Source organism: Eptesicus fuscus, chromosome 18, assembly GCF_027574615.1.
Source record: "Eptesicus fuscus isolate TK198812 chromosome 18, DD_ASM_mEF_20220401, whole genome shotgun sequence".
In the NCBI taxonomy this organism is placed as follows: domain Eukaryota; kingdom Metazoa; phylum Chordata; class Mammalia; order Chiroptera; family Vespertilionidae; genus Eptesicus; species Eptesicus fuscus.
In genome coordinates this window covers 2,066,460-2,086,566 of record NC_072490.1, presented here as the reverse complement: position 1 = coordinate 2,086,566, position 20,107 = coordinate 2,066,460, and the positions used below count along the sequence as shown (strand labels likewise).

Below are 20,107 nucleotides of genomic sequence, written 5' to 3'. Positions count from 1 at the left end.
CCGAGCAGGAACCAGCCCTCGGAGCTGCTGCGAGTTGCGTGCGCGGCGCGGGGAAGGCGTGTCCTCGTCGCTGCTTCGAGTTGATGAACCCAATAAACTTGTTCCGGGATCCACGGAGCCCCGAGCCTCTCGGCCGAGGCTTTCTCCGTCCTCAGGAGGGCTTGGCCGGTTTAAAACACAAAACAAAACAAGTCTCCCGGACAGGCGCTCAGCGTGGCCTCCTGACCCCCTCCCCACCACAGCCCACGCCTAAACCCGGGGACACACGGTAGTCCTCGCTCTCCCTCCCTCTCTTTCTCTCAAATCAATTTAAGAAGTCTATTGCCCCTCTACACCTTCTCTGGCACCCAGGGTTTATCTCCCATCCTTCTCTGATCGCCTAGGAGGCATCCTCCTACAGGTAGCCATCCTGGACTGCAGCCTGGGACCCCAAACTGGGACCCAGAGGAGGAGAGAGAGGAAGGAGAGAGATGCCGCCTGACTTCTGGGAACATAGTGGCCATGACCTATGGCCTTTCCACTAGACAGAGGCTGCGACCCTATGCATTTCTAGTGGGACAGGGGAGGCCTCAACCCACTTCAAGGAAGGTCCCACAGACCCCCGCAGCACCGGCTCCCTCCCTCCCTCCCTGGCACACATCTTGTTGCAGCTCATGGGTCTCGGGCGGCCTTGTGGGTCCCTGTCTGAGCGGCGCCTGGCTGAGGAGCCACTGGCCTGTGAGTCTTCCAATGGCTCCCCCTGGCCTCCCTCCTTCCTGGAGCCAAAGCTCAGGCAGGCGCTGCCGCAAGCATGCAGCAAACATGAAGACACATGATGCCCACGTGGGACACAGACACGCAGAGCTATGCTCTCTAGGTGCCTCTGACCCACGGAACACCATAAAAACGGCACCGCAGCTGGGAACACAGCCAGCCTGGTTCGCCTCTCCCCCCCACCAGCTCCGCCCGTGCTTGAGAGCTGATCCTCCCTCCTCTGGCCTCCCCAGTGGGCTCCTAGCAACAGCCAACAGCTCTTGCAGTTGCCGGGCAACAGGGAGAACCTGTCAGCTCCTTGGAGGCCAGGCTCACCAGAGGTGGGCCCACACAGACCCCAATGGATGGAGGCGGGGCGGGACGGGGCCCTGGGAGGCATGGCCGCCTCCAGCCCCAGTCAGGTTATGGGGTCCTCGCACTCTTCCCACCTCTGAGCTCCTCCTTTCCAGTTAAGTGCTTTTCCTAGAGAGTCCAGCAACCCCTGCCTCTACCCTTCCAGCTGCGCCCTCTCCTCTCCGTCTCCGTCTCCAGGGGGGTCCCCAGGGCCAGGGCTAGGCCTCTGCGTGCTCCTCCGGTCACATACGTCCCACTCAGGGGCTCAGAACCCCACCGGACATCTCCAGCCCAGCTTCTCCCCGATCACCAGCCCGTGTCCCAGACTGCTCTGAAGCTTCCCCAAGACACTGCACGTCCCCCCCCCCCCCCCCCGCAACCACACACACTGGCCCTGGTCTTGGGATCCTGACTTTATGAACTCTCACCATCCAGAGCCATGACCCCGCCACACCCCTGCATCCTGTCAATGTCTTCCCCTCCACAGCTCCCCTTCACATGCGTCCCTGTCTCTGTCCCTGGAGTCTCTTATTCTAGGCCTCCCGCCTCCCCCGGTTCTCCGTTTCCCCTACAATTCACCCTCTACACGCAGCAAAGGGGATCCTGATGAAAGAAGCCACATCAGCCCTGGCTGGTTTGGCTCAGTGGCTAGAGCATCGGCCCTTGGACTGAGGGATCTCAGGTTCGATTCTGGTCAAGGGCATGTACCTTGGTTGCGGGCTCAACCCCCAATGGTGGGCGTGCGGGGGCAGCTGATCGATGTTTCTCTCTCATCGATGTTTCTGACTATCCCTCTCCCTTCCTCTCTGTAAAAGATCAATAAAAGTATCTTTAAAAAAAAAGAAGTCACACCACTCTCTTGCTCACAAACCTTCCTTATGTATGTAGATTGACTTAAGAGAGGAAGGGAGAAGGAGAGAGAAACATCAATGATGAGAGAGAATCACTGATCGGCTACCTCCTGCACGCCCCCTACTGGGGATCCAGCCCCCAACTCCGGCGTGGGCCATGACCTCCTGGTTCATAGATCAACGCTCAACACTGAGCCACACCAGCCGGCTTACAGCCCTCCCGTAGCTCCCCAGTGCCCCGAGATGAAGCCCACACGCACTTTGGACTGGGCAGGAGGCAGAGGGGGCAGCGTGGAGGTTGACCGCAAGGACTCTGGGGAACAGTCTGCAGACTTGCTGGCTGCATGTGACTTTGAACAAGTACCAGAAACTCCCTGTGCCTCGCTTTTCTTGTCAGCAAAATGGGCCCAATATTACTATCTGCCCACGGCACAGGCTGAGGTCAGGACAAGGGAGGGAAAGTATGTGAAATACGCATGCCCTGGTTGGAGCATTGTTCCTACACCAAAGGCCTGAGGTTTCAGTTCTTGGTCAGGGCACATACCCAGGTTTCGGGTTTGGTCCTTGGTTGGGTGTATAGGAGAGGCAACTGATTGATGCTTCTCTCATATCAATGTCTCTCTCTCTCTCTCTCTCTCTCTCTCGCTCTCTCTCTCTCTCGCTCTCTCTCTCTCTCTCCCCCTCTCTCTAAAAAAATCAGTAAAACATAACCTCAGGGTGAGGATAAATATATAAATATAATATATATATATATATATATATATATATATATATATATATATGTATATATATATATATATTTCAGAGAGGAAGGGAGAGGGAGAGAGAGATAGAAACATCAATGGTAAGAGAGAATCATGGATAAGCTGCCTCCTGCACGCCCCCAACTGGGGATTGAGCCTGCAACCTGGATATGTGCCCTTGACTGGAATTGAACCCGGGACCCTTCAGTCTGCAGACCAACCTCTATCCATGGAGCCACACCAGCCAGGGCTCAAATATATATATTTTATATTTTATTGATTTTATTACAGAGAGGGAGAGGGATAGAGAGTTAGAAACATCGATGAGAGAGAATCATCGATCAGCTGCTTCCTGCACACCCCCTACTGGGGATGTGCCCGCAACCAAGGTACATGCCCTTGACTGGAATCGAACCTGGGACCTTTCAGTCCGCAGACCGACGCTCTATCCACTGAGCCAAACCGGTTTCGGCTCAAATTTATATTTTAAAAAATATTCGGGATGTGCACGGCACATGGAAAGCCCTCAGTAGGGGTGAGTTGCCACAATAGTAATTTCCCCAAGGCCCCGTAGTAGGTGTCCCCGCTGAGGTCTCCCCAGCTCCCTCCGCTGGCACTAGGCCAGCACACCAGTACTCTGCCGCGCCTGCTCCCCGTCCCCTTCCCCCCTCCCCCCTCCTCCTCAGCTGTCCTGCCCGGGCTGTGTCCTGGGCTTCCCCCTCCCGGACAGACCCCAGCGTCCCGGTGGGCCTCCCACCCAGGCTCTGATTCCAGATGCTGCAGCACCGTCCCTGGGCGGCTGAGCACTTGTCAGACTGAATGAATGAATCCCACAAACTCTACCCCTCCCGTCCGTCTGGAGCTGGGAGAGGTGTAAGGACTAAACCCGTGGACACTGGGAGTATTTGCCATAGTTGTGTGTGCACAGAAGGGAGAAACCAGGGCCGGGAGCCTTCCTGGGGTGGGGGTGGGGGTGCCGTGGGAGAGCTACAGGGAGAAGAGGATGAGGAAGAACAATCCAGGAGGTGGGACGGGGCGGGTGGCTTCGGGGAAGGGCCGAGGAGAAAATCCAGTCACAGCTGGAGGAACCCCTTGCTTTGCAGCTGAGGCAACTGAGGCCAGAAGGGGCCAGGACCCACCCAGGCCATCTAGTGAGGGGTGTCACCAGCTGCCTTCACTCGGGGACCCAGGGTGGCTTTCTAGACCTGACCCTGTGCACGCAGCCCAGCACCACTGACGAGACCATAAGAGACAATAAAGTGGCACCGAGCAGAGCTGGTGGCACTTCAGCTGGGAGGGAGGTGGCCGCTGCCGGCTCCCTGGGAAGCCAGGACAGCCTTGGGGTGACCACTGGCCATGGAGCAGGCCCAGCGTGTCCTGAGGCCCTGGCACCGGCTGGGCAGGGGGCTGGGCAGGGGGCTGGGCAGGGGCTGAGCAGGGGGCTGAGCAGGGTGCTGGGCAGGGTGCTGGGCAGGGGGCTGGGCAGGGGGCTGGGCAGGGGGCTGAGCAGGGGGCTGGGCAGGGGGCTGAGCAGGGGGCTGGGCAGGGGGCTGGGCAGGGGGCTGAGCAGGGGGCTGGGCAGGGGGCTGAGCAGGGGGCTGAGCAGGGGGCTGGGCAGGGGCTGGGCAGGGGGCTGGGCAGGGGGCTGGGCAGGGTGCTGGGCAGGGGGCTGGGCAGGGTGCTGGGCAGGGGGCTGAGCAGGGGGCTGGGCAGGGGGCTGGGCAGGGGGCTGAGCAGGGGGCTGAGCAGGGGGCTGGGCAGGGGGCTGGGCAGGGGGCTGGGCAGGGGGCTGGGCAGGGGGCTGGGCAGCGAGCGGAACAGAGACCCTCAGTGGGCTGTGCTCCAGAAGGGGAAGCTGCCGACTTCCCCACAGGCAGTTTCGGGCGGGTGTGTCTGCCTCACCCCGAGTCCAGAAACAAGCAGAGCCCCACAGGGAGCCCGGAGCCCAGGATGCCGGCCACCCCGCTTCCTCGGCTCCCGGTGCTGGGAGTCCCTAGGAGGCCCTGGGACCAAATCACAGCCCGCAGCCAGCGCCCAGCAGCTTCTGCGGAGACCTCAGTGGCTGGAGCCGCCCCTCCCTGCAGCCCGCGCCAGGCCCCACCTCCGGGCCGCCTGACCTCCGCTTCCTGCTTCCCCGCCAGCAGCCTCTGAGATTGGAGTCAGCTGCCGGCCTCTCCTCCTTCCTCCCAGCCCCTCCTTCCAGGCTTCTCTCCCTCCCGGAGAAGCAGTCCCAAGCCTGGGGGGCCTTGGGGCCCAGGGTACCCCTTCCTGCTCATTCACCTCCGGCAGAGACAATTGTCATTGTCCCGGGGAACTCAGGCCCCAGCACTCCTTGCCAGAAGTTTCTGGATGGGCTGGGGGCCTCACTTGGAGGGGGGCTCTGGGAGGAGAGTTCAAAGGGTGTTCACTGGGACTCGCTGGTGCTGAGAGCCCTGGGGTGAGGGAGGAGCTGGGAGCCTGCCCTCGGGGAGCAAGCCCAGGAAACCGGAGAGAAAACCACGCAGTGACCCAAGCGCCCCTGGGGTCCGCGCAGGAGGGGACAGTCTGAGGAGGGGCCTTGGAAGGAGAAGGGACCCCGGGGTGACCAGCCCAGAGAAGAGAGTGAAAGGCAGAGACAGCCAAGTGCAGACGCTCTGGGGCAGGGGGGGCTGCGGGTCCCTGGAGCCGGAAGGAGCTCCCTGGCCAGTGCAGTGAGCGCCCGAGGCCAGTGTGTGAGGGCGGCCTGCCAGAGGCATCCCTGAGGGGTGGGCGGGGAGGGAATCCCCCAGGCCCTAGGGGATGGGTGCTGAGGTGGGGGTGGTCTGAGCCTGCAGCAGGCGCCATCTCCAAGCCAGTGACTCAGGTCTGGCCCTGTGAATGCAACTGGCCCTGGCACTCAGGGTGTTGCTGATCGGACTGGGGGAGAGCTGCCCAGGGCCTTGGGAGGGGACCCAGGGCCTTGGGAGGGGACCCAGGGTGCCCTCAGGGCTTTGGGGCCAAGGTCTGAGCCAAGCCCGCTCCTGGTCCTTGGAGAGTTCATGGCCACTGTGTCTGCCACATACGTAGTCTCTAAAGGCCACCTCCCCTGGAAGCCCAGGGTCCTTGGGGGGCCTGGGAAGCAGTAATCACCCTGTCCCCGGAGCCACTCCTCCGCTCACCTGGGTGCACGGCCCTCCCTGCCACGCCGGCCAAAGGCGGGGCTGGTGGCCTCCGGGACTCCTGAGGGCATTAGCACCGCTTCCCGGGACGTAATTCAATGAAAGAGCTCAGAGCCCTAATGAAGTGAGGCGCAGGCTCAGCCCCCTGGGCCCTGGGCTTCGTAGACGGCTGGGAGGATGCGGGCCGGAGCCCGGGGAGCCCGGCTTGGCTCTGTGGTGCTGCCCGGAGCCGATGCTGCGACACACGCGATAGACTTGGAGCAGGGAGCCTGGCGGGGGACTGCTTCAGGCTCAGAGAGAAAAGCTGCCCAGAGGCAGAGGCCCCGAGGTGAGGACCAACCAGCCTGGGTTGTTACCACACAGGCCAGCCTGCGGGCTCACCGCGCCCGGGGGGCGTCAGCAGAGGCCGGAGCATCCATAGGCCGGCGCCCTGGGGCAGGGAAAAGTTCAAATTTTGTTCCAAGTGTGACGGAAACGGCTGGAGGGCGTTAAGGCAGAGAGACATGATCTACCATCTGCAAGTTCCCTCTGGCTCCAGGAGGGGTGAGGAGGCAGGAAGGAGGTAGGGGTGACCCCCACATAGTGCAGGAGGTGAGAGACTGGGCTGCTCATGACCCCAGGAGAACGGAGCTCCGGGAGAATGGGGGGGGGGGGCGGCAATAACTGGCTGGGCCTGTCTCCTCCAGCAGCTCGGGCTGCTGGGCCCTCAGGCGTAGCCTCTCCTCCAAATGGACGTGGCTCAAGCATTTCAAGAAAACCAGTGTCAAGGGCTTCCCTTCGCCCCATCCCTGCGGCCCCACCTTTGCGGACCTCTCCCCCCGCCCCGCTGCTGGAGTCGCCTCCCATTTCTCCATCGCCGGGGGCCTTCCTACCCCTGCTCCCGGGAACCCCAAGGCTGCATTCCTCCGGGGACCAGGCCGGGAGGCGCAGGCAGGGGCAGAGCTGCTGGGGCGCAGCCTCGCAGGCCCGGCTGTCCCTCCGCCTTCGGCCTCCCGCCCCCGCCCCCGCCCTCACTGCTGCCCTGGGACCCCGAAAACACGCCCGGCCCCGGCCCACCGCAGCCCACCCCCCGCGCTCCGCCACACACGCCCCGCCCACGGCCCCGCCCCGCCCGACTGAAGCCGGAAGCGGTCCCTGCGCGCCGCCCCGCCCCTTCCGGGGCCTCTCTAGGCCGAGGGCGGGATTTCGGTGGCCGCCAGCGACCCGGCTGGTTCTGCGGGGCAACGGCGCCTCCTGGCGGGCCTGGGGCGCAGCGCGAGAGCAGACGCCCGCCCAGCCCCGCACCTCCCCACTCGCTGTCACCCCGCAACGGGCCTGCCCTCCCGCCTCGTTCACCCGTCTTCGCCGACCCGCCGCTGCGGGGCCAGAGAGGCCCCCCTGCACGGGGCAGCAGCCTTTCGGAGCCTCCGGGACGCCCCGACGCCCTCTCCCTGTTCTGACCCCCCGGCTCCGGGCCCTCTCCAGCCTCGCCACCCCCAGCCCACCCCCAGACCGCCCCAGGTCACCCGCCTTCCTGCTTCTGCTGGTCCCGGATCTTCACAGCCCGTCCCAGGACGCCCCCTCGCCGCCCCCTCCCCCAATGCACAGCGTCGATGGGACGCTGATTTGGGTGGTCGCCTCCCCTGCTTCCGAGGGTCAGGGTGCCGTGCCCATCGCCTGCGCCCAGCCCACGGCCCGGCGATGCGTGGGGGCTGCGGGTGCCCGGCTGAGCCTGACCTCGAAGACGTGGGCAGGATGAGAGGCGGGGCGGGTGATGCTGGGAGGGGCTCTCGGAACACTTGGCCAAGGTTGGGTCTGGGGACCCGGCCCCTTCCTCCGGGATCAGGGAGCCCTTGGGGGGCTGCGGCCTGGCTCCCCGAGGGCCCTGCCAGGTGTAGGACGGCAGCTCCTCACTCACCCGCCCACGATGCCCGTGTGGAGGGCCCGCCCCTCCCGCCCCGGAATCTCCCGCCGGCCTCCTTCCCACGCCCGGAACCTCGGACCCGCCGCGCGGCCCGCAGCCCACCAGCCGGGCCAGAGGCTGCGGCGCCGGCCGCGAGGGGGCAGCAGAGGCCGCCGCCGGCGCCGGGGGATGAGGTCGCCCGCATCCCGGGAGCCCCGGGCAGGCGGGTTTGCAGCCTCCGTGGTTCTGAAGTTCTCCTTTCCGACCTCCCCCCCCCCCCCCCCCCCCCCCCCCCCGCTGCTCTTTCTGTCTAAATCACTTTCGGCCCACGGTTACCGTCCCCAGTTGTTTGACAGTTAGTCGTGGCTGCCTGACCGGACTGGAGGTCCAGGCCGACGTCTGAGGGTGCCCCTGGGCCCCTCCACCTGCTCCTCGGGGTCCCTGGCTGCATCGTGGACCCCGATGCCCCTCGCTGCCAGCCCGTGGCCACCTGCGCATCCCTGATGCCAACCGTCCGAGCGCCGCCACCTGCCTCCCACCCCGGCTCCTCCAGGCCCTGCCCGTCCTTCGCTCACCTCCCACCCGCCATCCTACGGTGCCTCCCCAGCTCTTCCTCCCATAGCTGCTTCCTCCCAGGCTTTTTAACTGACATATGTTCATTGACTCAGAGAGGAAGGGAGAGGGAGAGGGAGGTAGACACATCAATGATGGGAGAGAATCATGGATCGGCTGCCTCCTGTACGCCCCACACTGGGGATTGAGCCCACAACCCGAGCATGTGCCCTTGACCAGAATCGAACCCGGGACCCTTCAGTCACCAGGCCGATGCTCTACCCACTGAGCCACACCGGCTACTGCAACGTGGTCCTCCCCGTCTGCCTGAAAAGCCTCCGTGGGCCCTGCTCCTCTCACTTCACACACATCTCCACCCGTGGCCTCTCTAGCTCCTACCTCCTCCTCCTCCGCCCGTCGGTCCAGTCACACGTGCCCTCCCTGCACGACCCAGCCCTGGTCCAGGCCCTCGGCAGCCCGCTTGTTGGTCCGCCCTCCACCCTCATGTCCGCGAGAGCAGCTGATGCTGGCCGGGCTCCCAGCGCCCACATCCTCCTGGTCCCTCCCACCGCCCGGCTGCTCCTGCTCAGGGCCTTGATGGTTCCGCCTCACCTCCCAGCACCTGACAGGAATGTGCCCGCGCTCAGACCTGCCTGCTGCCCTCCTCTGTCCCAACTCCCCTCCCCACCTCCCCCAGGCCCTGGCTTCCCCTACTGTCACTCCCTCTGCCTCCCAGACCCGAGGCTCCAGAGCTGGCCGCTCTGCTGAACTCGGGTCACACGCCCACCGTCCACTGGGCATCTATGCGGACGTCCAGCCGTGTTTCACGGGCAGAACTGACCTCCCTCCCAGGCCCGCCCCTCCCCCAGCCTCCCCCAGCCTCCCCCAGCGGTGCAGGGGCAGCTCAGTCCCTAGACGGGCTGGGCGTCACCTGGACTTGTCTGTGTCCCTCCCCTCTTACTCCAACCATCAGGGACCCGTGCCGCCTCTGCCTGCAGGACCAGCCCGGGGTCTGTCCCCGGCCATGGTGCCCCGGGGGCCGGGCCGCTCAGCTCTCTGTCTGCACCACCGGGTAGTCCTGTGTCAGGGTCACCCCGGGCTCCCCAGCCCCCACTCGGAGTCCAGCCTCAGGGCAGCAGCCAGAATGATCCATTTAAGCTTCTAGTCGCTGCTGAGTCCTTCCTGCCCCTCCTGTGTCGGGACCCGGAGCTCTTGCCTTTCCCAGAGAGACTGCCCCTCCCTCCGGGCCCCCACGCCCCTCCCGCTCTCCTGACATCGGCCATGTGAGGGCCTGGCGGCCGCCCCACAGGCAGGTAATTCTGCCTCAGGGCTTCGCACTGGCTGACCCTCCAGCTGGGACGTCCACCAAAGGCATCCACATGGCTTCCTCCCTCTGCAAACCTCTGATCACAGGCCCCGTTCCCAGCGAGGCCCCCTGACCCCTGCACACCCGTCTCCATGGCCCTCGCCGGGCCAGTCTGCTCCGTACAGCAGCACCAAGCATCCTCTCACACATGCCGGAACCCACTGACTGTTTCCCGGCTCTGGTCTGAACCCCCAGCCAGAATGCAAGTCCCGGAAGGCGGGCCTCCCCCTCGCGCTGCCGTGGGCACAGGAGCGGGGAGGCGCCTGGCTCAGTGGGCACATGAACACCTGGCAGATGAATGGCCGACCCCTCTCCGGTTGGTAGGCGGATGTGCACCTGCGCACACGGGTGGGTGGGGAGGGGCAGGGGACCCAGGCTTAGGTGCCTCTTCCTGGTCTCTCTCTCTCTCTCTCTCTCTCTCAAAAAATAAATAAATAAATAAATGAATCATTGATTTCAGAGAGGAAGGGAGAGAGGGAGAGAGAGAAGCATCAATGAGAGAGAATCATGGATCGGCTGCCTCCTGCACGCCCCGCACTGGGGATGGAGCCCGCACACGCCGGCCGGGCCCTGGTCTACACTCACTTCCTGTGACCAGCAGCCATAAGAAAAGCAGTGACGAGAAATCCAGGCCTTTTGTGCTGGACTCTCTGCTGCTCTATCTTGTCAGCATTCCAAGCAGAACACGTTTCCGTGTGTGTGGCTTTTGTGGGTTATTTTTTTTCCCAGAGAAATGTTGTTGTGGTCGTTAGTCCGCCCCCAAGGGTATTCCCTGTTGCTTTTCAGAGAGCGGAAGGGAGCAGGAGAGAAACGTGGACGTGAGAGAGACACATCGATTGGTTGCCTCCTGCAAGTGCCCTGACTGGGGCTGGGGATCAGCCTGCAATTGAAGTACGTGCCCTTGATCAGAATCAAACCTGGGCCCCCGCAGCCCACAGGCCGACACTATCCACTGAGCCAAACTGGCCAGGGTGAGAGAAGTTTTTTAAAAGCAGAAAAGAGGAAAAAAGACCTGGGATCCTCTTCCCAACACAAACATGCTTAACGCTAACCAGGGGCCTCCTGGGCCATCTGGGTGTCTGGACTGGACAGCGGGGGGCGGGGGGGGGGCGGGCACTCATGCTCAGTCGGTAGTGTAGTGGCCGGGTACCTGTGGCCCAGCATCCGGCCAGGGGCGGCCTTGCTGGGAAGCAGAGGTGGAGGCCGCCCGGGCAGGGCCCTCCTCGCCCGCTGTGTGCGGGGGGCATGTCCCCTGCGGCCCCTCTGGACGGAGGGTGGGGAGGACAGGCCCAGGTCTGTGTGCAGGGCGGCCCCTGCCTGTGCCGCCTCCCGCTCCCAGGAGCCCAGGGTCCGAGGCTGGGCTGCAGCTTCTGATGGGGAAGAAGCCAGAGCCCCCGAGGGCGGCCCTCTCGCCAGGGCCCTGTGTCCAGCTCTTTCTGGGGTCCCGGGGCTCCCCAGGAGCCAGGCGTGGGGCTGACGGGAATCAGGCGCAGGAGGCCCCCCCGCCCCCGCTGGCACGCCGTGGCCCCAGCAGCCACCAGCCTGAGGAAGTCCTTTCTTCAGGGCGCCCATGCTGGCACTGCCCTGCCAGTTCAAACTGGATTTTTCCTGCTGCCCTTTCCCCGGAGGCCTCGCTGGGCACAGGGTCTCTGCTAATGAGGGTTTGGTGCCAAGACCTGGGCAGCTCCATCCCGCTGGGCCCCGCTGGCTCAGGCCCGCCCCAGGCAATGGGCAGCCTCCCAGCACCCCCTCCGCCCCCCGGGGCCGGGCACCTGGGCTGCCCTGTCCTTGCAGCCCCCGCCCGGCCTGGGCGCCCTCGCTCACACTCAGGCCACAGGCTCCCTCCCCGCCGCCACCCAGGTGATTGCTGCTGGGGGAGAGCAGCCGCAGGGCCTGGGGCACGGGCCCTGGACGGGATGGGGGGCGGGAGGCGGGGCCTCTGCGGCTCCGGAGACCTCGGCACTGGATGCACCTCACGTTGCCTCCTTCCGGAGCCTCTCTGGCCCACTTCCTGGGCCTCATTCATTCCCCACCTCGCCCGCCCGGGAGAAAGCAGGTCTGTGCGCTGCCTGGCCGAGCCTGGCCGGGGCCCAGAGCAGGGTCTGGGCACGCAGCGGCGGGACAGGGAGGGGGACTCGCCCCGTGGCCACCCCATCCCGGGACAGAGGCAGGAGGGCCCCCAGTCACCCCCACGTCCCAGCTCTCATGCCGCTTTCCAGGAACCCAGGCCCCAGGAGGTCAAGAACACGGACCGCAGGGTGTGTGTCATATTTATAAAAGGGCTCAGCCAGCCCCACCCTGCCCCAGGGGCCCGGCCTCTCTCCTCTGGGAACGTGAGCTTCAGCCCAGGCTCGGGTGGGGGAGTCCCAGCCTCCCCAGGGCTGGTGCAGGTGCAGGTGCAGGTGCGGGCAGGGGTCCCTGGGGGTCCCCACACCAGCTTCCCCCTCCAGAGACCCTGCTGGCTCCAGGTGCAGAGTGGGGGGTCTGCTCCTGGTGGAGGGGGTGGGAGAGGGGACAGGAGCATCCAAGGACCTGAGCCCCAGTGCCTGTGAGGGGCCCAGGGGATGGGGTGGGGGGTGGGGCCTCAGGGGGACCGTGGCCCAGCAGCCAGGTGGGGGGCGGCTGCCGGCCTGGTCGCCGCTCTTTGTGCCCCACAGGCGGTGTGACTCAGTGTCTGCCTCTGTGCAAGGGGGGAACGGGGTTTGGGGGGATCTGAGGCAACACGAGGGGAGCAGGGGTGCAGCCCCCCGCCCCCTCCCCCGTGCGCAGCTCAGGAAGGCGCTGCGGCCCCGGCTCTTTCTAAAAATGAAAACCTTTCACAGAGAGGACGCGGGCGGGGCCACGTGCCGTCACGTTAGCCACGCCTTCCTCCTGGCCCGGGTGCGAGCGGGGCGGGGGCGCAGGAAGAGTCGGCAGAACAGGACGGCTGTCCTAGTGGCTTCCTCCTTGCCGGCTGGTCCCCGACACCCAGTCAATGATGATGAAGCTCAAGCTCATGGTCATCAGCAAGAAGCCAAGCACAGCGAAGCAAAGGGCCTGTGGGGTCAGGGGTCAGGGGTCAGGGTCAGGACCGAGGCCAGAGCCGTGCCCTCGGCTTCATACCAGCCCACCGGCCTCCAGGCCCCTCGCACCAGGATCTTGGGGGTGGACTTGGCAGGCTCCCTCTCGGTGGGCACGATGCGGAAGTAGAAGATGGCAGGGAAGATGAAGATGAGGCACGGGGCGGACGTGGCACCTGCGAAACACCAGGCATGGCCACCAGGGGCGCGTGGCCACCAACGGGCTACGTTTCAGGGGTTGGGCCCAGTGAAAGCAGACCGTCCTTGTTGGGGGAGACTCCGGGGGCCCACCCGCCCCTCCCATTGGGGTGGAAGGCTGGCTCCGCTGGCGTCAGAAGAATCTCGGTGAATGAAGCTGGCAAAGGGGAAAGGCAAGCGACGAGCTAGAGGCAGAGGCTGAAGGATGCTGGGCTCCTGGATACAGCTATTCCTGAAAGCGTTTCTACTCTTTGAGCCAATACATCCCTTTGTGCTGGATTCACTCTGAGTTGGATTTTGGATACATACGACCAAGGGCCCTGTCCTTGGTACCCACGATCCTCAGCCCAGGCCCGTGTGGCCGTCCCTGCAGAGTTGGGGAGCCAGGCTCCTGAGTGGGGTCCCCCACAAGATGTCTCAGAATTGCTGATCTTCCAGGGCAGAGCCCCCAACGGGTTGGGGCGGCGGGCAGAGCACCTACACTGTCGTCCCCTGATCCTGGGCCTGAATCCAGGCTCCCTGTCGACCAGCTGAACGGCCTGCGACCCCCTCAGTCACTCTGGACCTCGGGTGCCTCCTCCGTGGAGGCACCGCCTCCGGGGTTCTGGGGCCTCAAAAGGTGTCAGAACAGCCTGACAGGCAAAACCTGAGGTGGAGGCCACGCCGTGCACATGGCCAGCAGCCACCACTTCCTGTGGGTGGGAGGCCCTGGCCGGGTTCTCAGTGGTTAGAGCGTCGTTCTGATACACCAGGGTTGCAGGTTCCGTCCCGGGTCAGGGCACGTACAAGAGCGATCAATGATGCATCCACAAGAGGATCCACGCATCGATGTCCCTCCCTCCCTTAAGCCGATTAATTAAAGAATTTAAATAAATAAGTAAAAAGTGTGGGGCGTGAGCTCCGGAACCCGCCCGGAGGTGCAGAGGAGAAGTTCTCGGGGGGCCCCGCCCGGCCGGACGCTCACCGATGATCCCGAAGATGCCCAGGATGTTGGGGGCGAAGATGACCAGCAGGTTGATGCAGGTGAGCAGGCCGACGGCGATGACCACGTGCCGCAGCCAGCTGAACTCCCGGTTCGGGAACAGCATCTGCTGGATGGCACGGCGCACCTGGCGGGAGGCATCAGCCGTCAGCCCCATCGCCCCCCCGCCGGCCCAGCCCCCCGCCCCGGCCGCCCCGGGCTCACCGGAAACAGCACGATGGGCACTGTGAGTGTGACCGCCGTCAGCACGGCCACGCGCACGCACAGGATCAGCACGTCGAACGGGTCCACCTGGCTGTAGGTGTGCAGCAGCTCCGACTCCACGCGGTCTGCAGCGGCGGGAGGGGGGTCAGCAGGCGGGGAGGGGGGTCAGCAGGCGAGAGGGGGGTCAGCAGGCGGGAGGGGGGTCAGCAGGCGGGGAGGGGGGTCAGCAGGCGAGAGGGGGGTCAGCAGGCGGGAGGGGGGTCAGCAGGCGGGAGGGGGGTCAGCAGGCGGGAGGGGAGTCAGCAGGCGGGGAGGGGGGTCAGCAGGAGGGAGGGGGGTCAGCAGGCGGGAGGGGGGTCAGCAGGCGGGAGGGGGGGAGGGGGATCAGCAGGCGGGGAGGGGGGTCAGCAGGCGAGAGGGGGGTCAGCAGGCGGGAGGGGGGTCAGCAGGCGAGAGGGGGGTCAGCAGGCGGGGAGGGGGGTCAGTAGGTGGGCTCGGGCCTGGGTCCACCCTGATGCTGTGCCCGTGGCGAGCGCCTGGCCCGCCCCCGCCCCGCGGTCCGGCACCTACCGTAGAAGGTGAGGTAGCCGAAGAGGGCGGCCAGGAAGTACATGACGTACATGACGGCGATGGACAGGTTGGAGATGTGCTGCATCTTCCTCTTGGAGGGGCTGCGGGTGGGGAGGGGCGGGGCTTGGTGCCGGGCTGGCCACACTGGGAGACAGACCCCGTGTGCCCGGGTCTCTCTGGTGTCGCCCCCTCGGCATGCGCGACAAGAAAGCCTCCTTCCTGCCCCCCCCCCCCCCCCCCGTCACCTATAGCGCCCGGAGGGCCCATCGCCCCGCGGACACGCCGTCCGCGCCCGCCCGCCGGCACGACCTACTCCTTGAGCTCCGTGTAGATGGGCAGCACCTCGGGGTGGCAGACGAAGGCGAAGGCCATGATGGGGATGGTGTACGCCGTCTGGGGAGACGCAGACTGTCAGGCCGCCCCCTCCGCCCCCCGGCCGGCCCCCACCCGGGGCCTGTCAGAACCTGTATGTTGAGTGTGAAGTAGTTTGGGGTGCAGGAGTCTGAGCTGAAAGTCTCCACCAGGGGCGGCGTCCCCTCCCCAAGGCTGGAGTTGCTTGTGGTGTTGGCCGAGTTGGAGAGCAGCGGGCATGGCACCTGGAACTTTTTGTAGATGACCTGGTGGGGTGGGGTGGGAGGAGGGTGTCAGGGGGCAAGGCTGCCTGGGAAGTCGCTCTGATCTAGACCAGATGGGAGAGCTGCCTGACAGAGGAGCCCCGGGACCTGCCTCCTTCCTCTGACAGGGGCCCTAAGGGACCTGCCTCCTCCCTCTGACAGAGGAGCCCCGGGGACCTGCCTCCTCCCTCTGACAGAGGAGCCCCGGGGACCTGCCTCCTCCCTCTGACAGAGGAGCCCCGGGGACCTGCCTCCTCCCTCTGACAGGGCCCAGGGGACCTGCCTCCTCCCTCTGACAGGGCCCAGGGGACCTGCCTCCTCCCTCTGACAGGGCCCAGGGGACCTGCCTCCTCCCTCTGACAGGGGCCCTAAGGGACCTGCCTCCTCCCTCTGACAGGGCCCAGGGCACCTGCCTCCTTCCTCTGACAGGGCCCAGGGGACCTGCCTCCTCCTTCTGACAGGGCCCCGGGGACCTGCCTCCTCCCTCTGACAGGGCCCAGGGGACCTGCCTCCTCCCTCTGACAGGGGCCCTAAGGGACCTGCCTCCTCCCTCTGACAGAGGAGCCCCGGGGACCTGCCTCCTCCCTCTGACAGGGCCCAGGGGACCTGCCTCCTCCCTCTGACAGGGCCCAGGGGACCTGCCTCCTCCCTCTGACAGGGCCCAGTGGACCTGCCTCCTCCCTCTGACAGGGCTCAGGGCACCTGCCTCCTCCCTTTGACAGGGCCCAGGGGACCTGCCTCCTCCCTCTGACAGGGCCCAGGGGACCTGCCTCCTCCCTCTGACAGGGGCCCTAAGGGACCTGCCTCCTCCCTCTGACAGGGGCCCTAAGGGACCTGCCTCCTCCCTCTGACAGGGCCCAGGGGACCTGCCTCCTTCCTCTGACAGGGCCCAGGGGACCTGCCTCCTCCTTCTGACAGGGCCCCGGGGACCTGCCTCCTCCCTCTGACAGGGCCCAGGGGACCTGCCTCCTCCCTCTGACAGAGGAGCCCCGGGGACCTGCCTCCTCCCTCTGACAGGGGCCCTAAGGGACCTGCCTCCTCCCTCTGACAGGGGCCCTAAGGGACCTGCCTCCTCCCTCTGACAGGGCCCAGGGGACCTGCCTCCTCCCTCTGACAGGGCCCAGGGCACCTGCCTCCTTCCTCTGACAGGGCCCAGGGGACCTGCCTCCTCCTTCTGACAGGGCCCCGGGGACCTGCCTCCTCCCTCTGACAGGGCCCAGGGGACCTGCCTCCTCCCTCTGACAGGGGCCCTAAGGGACCTGCCTCCTCCCTCTGACAGAGGAGCCCCGGGGACCTGCCTCCTCCCTTGACCAGCAGGGGCACCTGCCTCCTCCCTCTGACAGGGCCCAGGGGACCTGCCTCCTCCTTCTGACAGGGCCCAGGGGACCTGCCTCCTCCCTCTGACAGGGCCCAGTGGACCTGCCTCCTCCCTCTGACAGGGCCCAGGGCACCTGCCTCCTCCCTCTGACAGGGCCCAGGGGACCTGCCTCCTCCCTCTGACAGGGCCCAGGGGACCTGCCTCCTCCCTCTGACAGGGCCCAGGGGACCTGCCTCCTCCCTCTGACAGGGCCCAGGGGACCTGCCTCCTCCTTCTGACAGGGCCCAGGGGACCTGCCTCCTCCCTCTGACAGGGCCCAGGGGACCTGCCTCCTCCCTCTGACAGGGGCCCTAAGGGACCTTCCTCCTCCCTCTGACAGGCCCAGGGGACCTGCCTCCTCCCTCTGACAGGGCCCAGGGGACCTGCCTCCTCCTTCTGACAGGGCCCAGGGGACCTGCCTCCTCCTTCTGACAGGGCCCAGGGGACCTGCCTCCTCCTTCTGACAGGGCCCAGGGGACCTGCCTCCTCCCTTGACCAGCAGGGGGACTCACTGCGATGAGGAAGAAGACCATGCAGGTGAGCGAGAAGCCGCTGGAGTAGCCCAGGTAGCCTGCAGTCGGGGAAGGGGCGCGGTGAGACGGGTCTCCTCCGGCATGTCCTTCCCGCACCCCGCTCCCAGGCCCGGCCCTGTCACACTCACCGAGCTGCCGCATCAGTGCCAGGGGCAGGATGATGGTGACAGAGACCAGGATCACCAGGTAGTTCCCATTCATGTACCAGTCCCTGCAGGACGGGAGCGGGGAGCGAGGTCAGACACGCAGCCTCGCGTGGGGCCACCTGCCTCCCCCCAGCGGTGCCCCTCCCGGCACTGAGCCTCCCGCCCCGTCTGCAGCGGGCAGCCTGTCACACTCCCTGGCGAGGCGAGGCCCAGGCACTCGGCCCCTCCATCCCCTCCATCCGGCTCTGCTGTTTGCTCAGGACCCGGAGGACTGGTCCCGCCTCCCCGGGGGCGGCCCAAGGGGCCCAGGGACCTGGCGGGAAGAAAGAAGCTGACTTTGGGGGGCGAGTCTGGGGACTTTCCAACAACCTGAGCCCCTGTGGTCCCTCCCGCCCCGCCCGTGGGCAGGGCCTCAGGGAACTGAGGGGACGAGGGACAGGACCGTCCTTCTGGGCAGGTCCGAAGGCCAGCCCCCGGGACCGGCCCGGGGAGGGGTTGTGCTCTCTGCGGCAGCCCCTCTGCTCGCCGGCTGTGGCCGAGGGCGGCCTCTGTCTTCTCCGCCCGCCTCACCCACGTGGCTGAAGCCACGGATCGGCTGAACCGAGATGGGCAACTGGGACACCCTGGGCTTAATGTCCTGGGCGGGGCTCACACAGCCCAGCGGGAACAGAGGCGCTTAGAGCTGAGCCTGAGGCCCACAGGGCCCTGTCCTCACCCGCCCACGTGGCTCTGGGGGGGGGAGGGGGGACCCCCTAAGACTAGGTGCTTCATGGCCAGGCGTGGCTGGATGTCAGCCCTCCTGGCAGCTCTCTGCCCCTCCCCCAGCCATTGCGGGGCCTCTCCCACCAGCCCCAGCTGGGCTCCCACCCTCACGCAGCCCCCCCCACCCTGGGGCTCACGAAGTTTTCTCCTCCAGGTTCAGGAAGGTCTGTATGACCAGGGGCAGCTCGGACTTGATGATGTACAGGTAGCTGGACATGGCTGGGGAGGGGCGGGCAGGCACCGGGTCAGCGGCCAGCCCTCCCTCAGAGCGCCCCCTCACCGTCCGCCTGGGCCTGCCCGCCGCCCGCACCTCCGATGTTCTGCAGCGTGATGGCCAGGGCGGCCGCCAGCTTGCCGGGGGTCCCGAAGGCGCGGTAGCCCAGCTGCTCATAGGCACGGATCCCTGTGGGCCAAGGGGTGGAGTCAGGAGTGCCCCCCCTGCCCCGCCCCGCCCCCCCCCTCCCGCTGCAGGCGCGCCTGAGGCTCACCCACGACCCCCGAGGATTTGAGCAGCAGGTGGATGGAGTAGCTGGAGAGCAGGGCCACGGCCGTCAGCAGGAACCTGGGACGATGGAAAAGACCCCTGGGCTCCCCTGGCCAGCGGAGGCGGGGGGGCCCTGGGAGGTCTGGGGGAGGGTCTGGGACCAGGTCTGGACCCCCACAGGCACATGCTCAGCAGGCCCCCGGGGGGTGAGCCCCGGCTGGTGTGACCCAGAAGGACCGCGGCCTAGAAGAGGCCCTGCCAGCCCGCCGCTCCCGAGTTCTTGGAACAGACGTGTGTGCCCTCGGCTGCGGGCAGCGCTCCCCGGGAGGACACGCGTGCACACGGGCCTGGCCACGGGCTCCGCGGGCCGCTGGGAGGTGAGGTGCGTTTGTCTGGCCGGGGCTGGTTTAGCCATGGTTTGGGCTGCGTGTAAGGGCCCACCCTGCCGCCCGGGCCTCGGGACAGGAAACTGGGGGGTCCTGGGGGTGGCCTGCCCGGGGCGCCGTCTGTGGGAGGTGGAGCTGGCACTCACAGGAAGAGGACGATGCCCGTGTTGGCCATGGCGAAGGCCAGGCCCAGGATGCCGCTGCCCATGATGGCGTTGCTCAGGTTGAACACCGACATCCCGAACGAGGTCTTCCCCTCAAACTGGGGTGGGAAGGGGCGAGTCAGCAGGGGTCTGCGCTCAGCATCCCCTCCCTGCCCCTGGGCCTCCCTCCCTCCCCGCCCAGGGCGCCCCCTCCCTGCCCCTGGGCCTCCCTCCCTCCCCGCCCAGGGCGCCCCCTCCCTGCCCCTGGGCCTCCCTCCCTCCCCGCCCCGGGCGCCCCCTCCCCTGCCCCCCCCGCCCCCCCCGCCCCCAGGGTGCCCAAGCCCTCCCTGCCCCTGGGCCTCCCTCCCTCCCCGCCCAGGGCGCCCCCTCCCTGCCCCCCCGCCCCCCCCGCCCCCAGGGTGCCCGAGCCCTCCCTGCCCGCTCACGTCGGTGAAGTGCGGCTCCTTGCCCGGGCTTTGCTGTAGGAAGCCCTCGCCCTCCACGTGGCTCCGCCGCGGGCCTGGGACCCTGCAGGCACAGGCCAGGCCGGCGGTCAGCTCAGCCCCGGGCTCTGCGCTGAGCCCTGGCGGGCGCCCCTCCGCTCACCTCTCGTTGCCTGCGGCGGGGGTGCCCGCTGGGTGCAGCCCCTCCGAGTGCTTGCCATTGGGCACCAGGTCCAGCATCTCCGTCTGCAGAGGCGCCTCCATGGCTCCGGGAACAGCCTCGCTCTCGCGCTGACACTCAGGAGCCTGCAGAGCGGACGGGCCCTGGGTGAGCCCCGCGCCCAGGCCCCGGGCCCACAGGTCCCAGCCCAGCACCTCCCAGGGCACCCAGGGCACCGCGCCCGCCGCTCTGCCTGCGGCCCCCCGGAACCTGCCTGTGGGGGACCAGAGCTTGGACGCCTGGGTCGCCATGGCGTCCTGAGGGGTACCTCCGCCGGTACACAGCGCTCACCCCAACACATACACACCGGCCCAGCAAGCCCTTAGGCCTCAGTTTCCCCATCTGGGAAGGGAGGGTCAGTCGGATGCCCTGAGTTCAGAGCCCAGTGG

At 66.5% G+C, this 20,107-nt stretch overlaps 1 protein-coding gene across 1 annotated transcript; it reads right to left on the bottom strand.

Moving 5' to 3' along the window:
* Nucleotides 1–12,548: 12,548 nt before the first annotated feature.
* SLC38A3 (solute carrier family 38 member 3) lies at nucleotides 12,549–19,762 on the bottom strand. The gene is made up of 15 exons (XM_008155428.3): nucleotides 19,662–19,762; nucleotides 19,502–19,583; nucleotides 19,059–19,174; nucleotides 18,531–18,604; nucleotides 18,353–18,445; nucleotides 18,180–18,261; nucleotides 17,263–17,345; nucleotides 17,114–17,172; nucleotides 15,095–15,247; nucleotides 14,944–15,023; nucleotides 14,631–14,731; nucleotides 14,061–14,185; nucleotides 13,839–13,983; nucleotides 12,749–12,852; nucleotides 12,549–12,653 (listed from the first exon to the last, which is right to left on the bottom strand). The coding sequence occupies exons 1-15, from the start codon at nucleotides 19,760–19,762 to the stop codon at nucleotides 12,549–12,551; spliced, it is 1,503 nt and encodes a 500-aa protein (XP_008153650.2).
* Nucleotides 19,763–20,107: the final 345 nt, after the last annotated feature.

What these genes read in the sequence shown, in the direction of transcription:
- SLC38A3 (XM_008155428.3), bottom strand. Translation starts at nt 19,762, where the DNA reads ATGGAGGCGCCTCTGCAGACGGAGATGCTGGACCTGGTGCCCAATGGC. An exon ending in CACGCTGCAGAACATCGGAG is followed by an intron (nt 18,262 to 18,352) that starts GTGCGGGCGGCG and finishes GCCCCTCCCCAG; the next exon opens with CCATGTCCAGCTACCTGTAC. An exon ending in AGTCCACCCCCAAGATCCTG is followed by an intron (nt 12,654 to 12,748) that starts GTGCGAGGGGCC and finishes CTGACCCCACAG; the next exon opens with GCCCTTTGCTTCGCTGTGCT.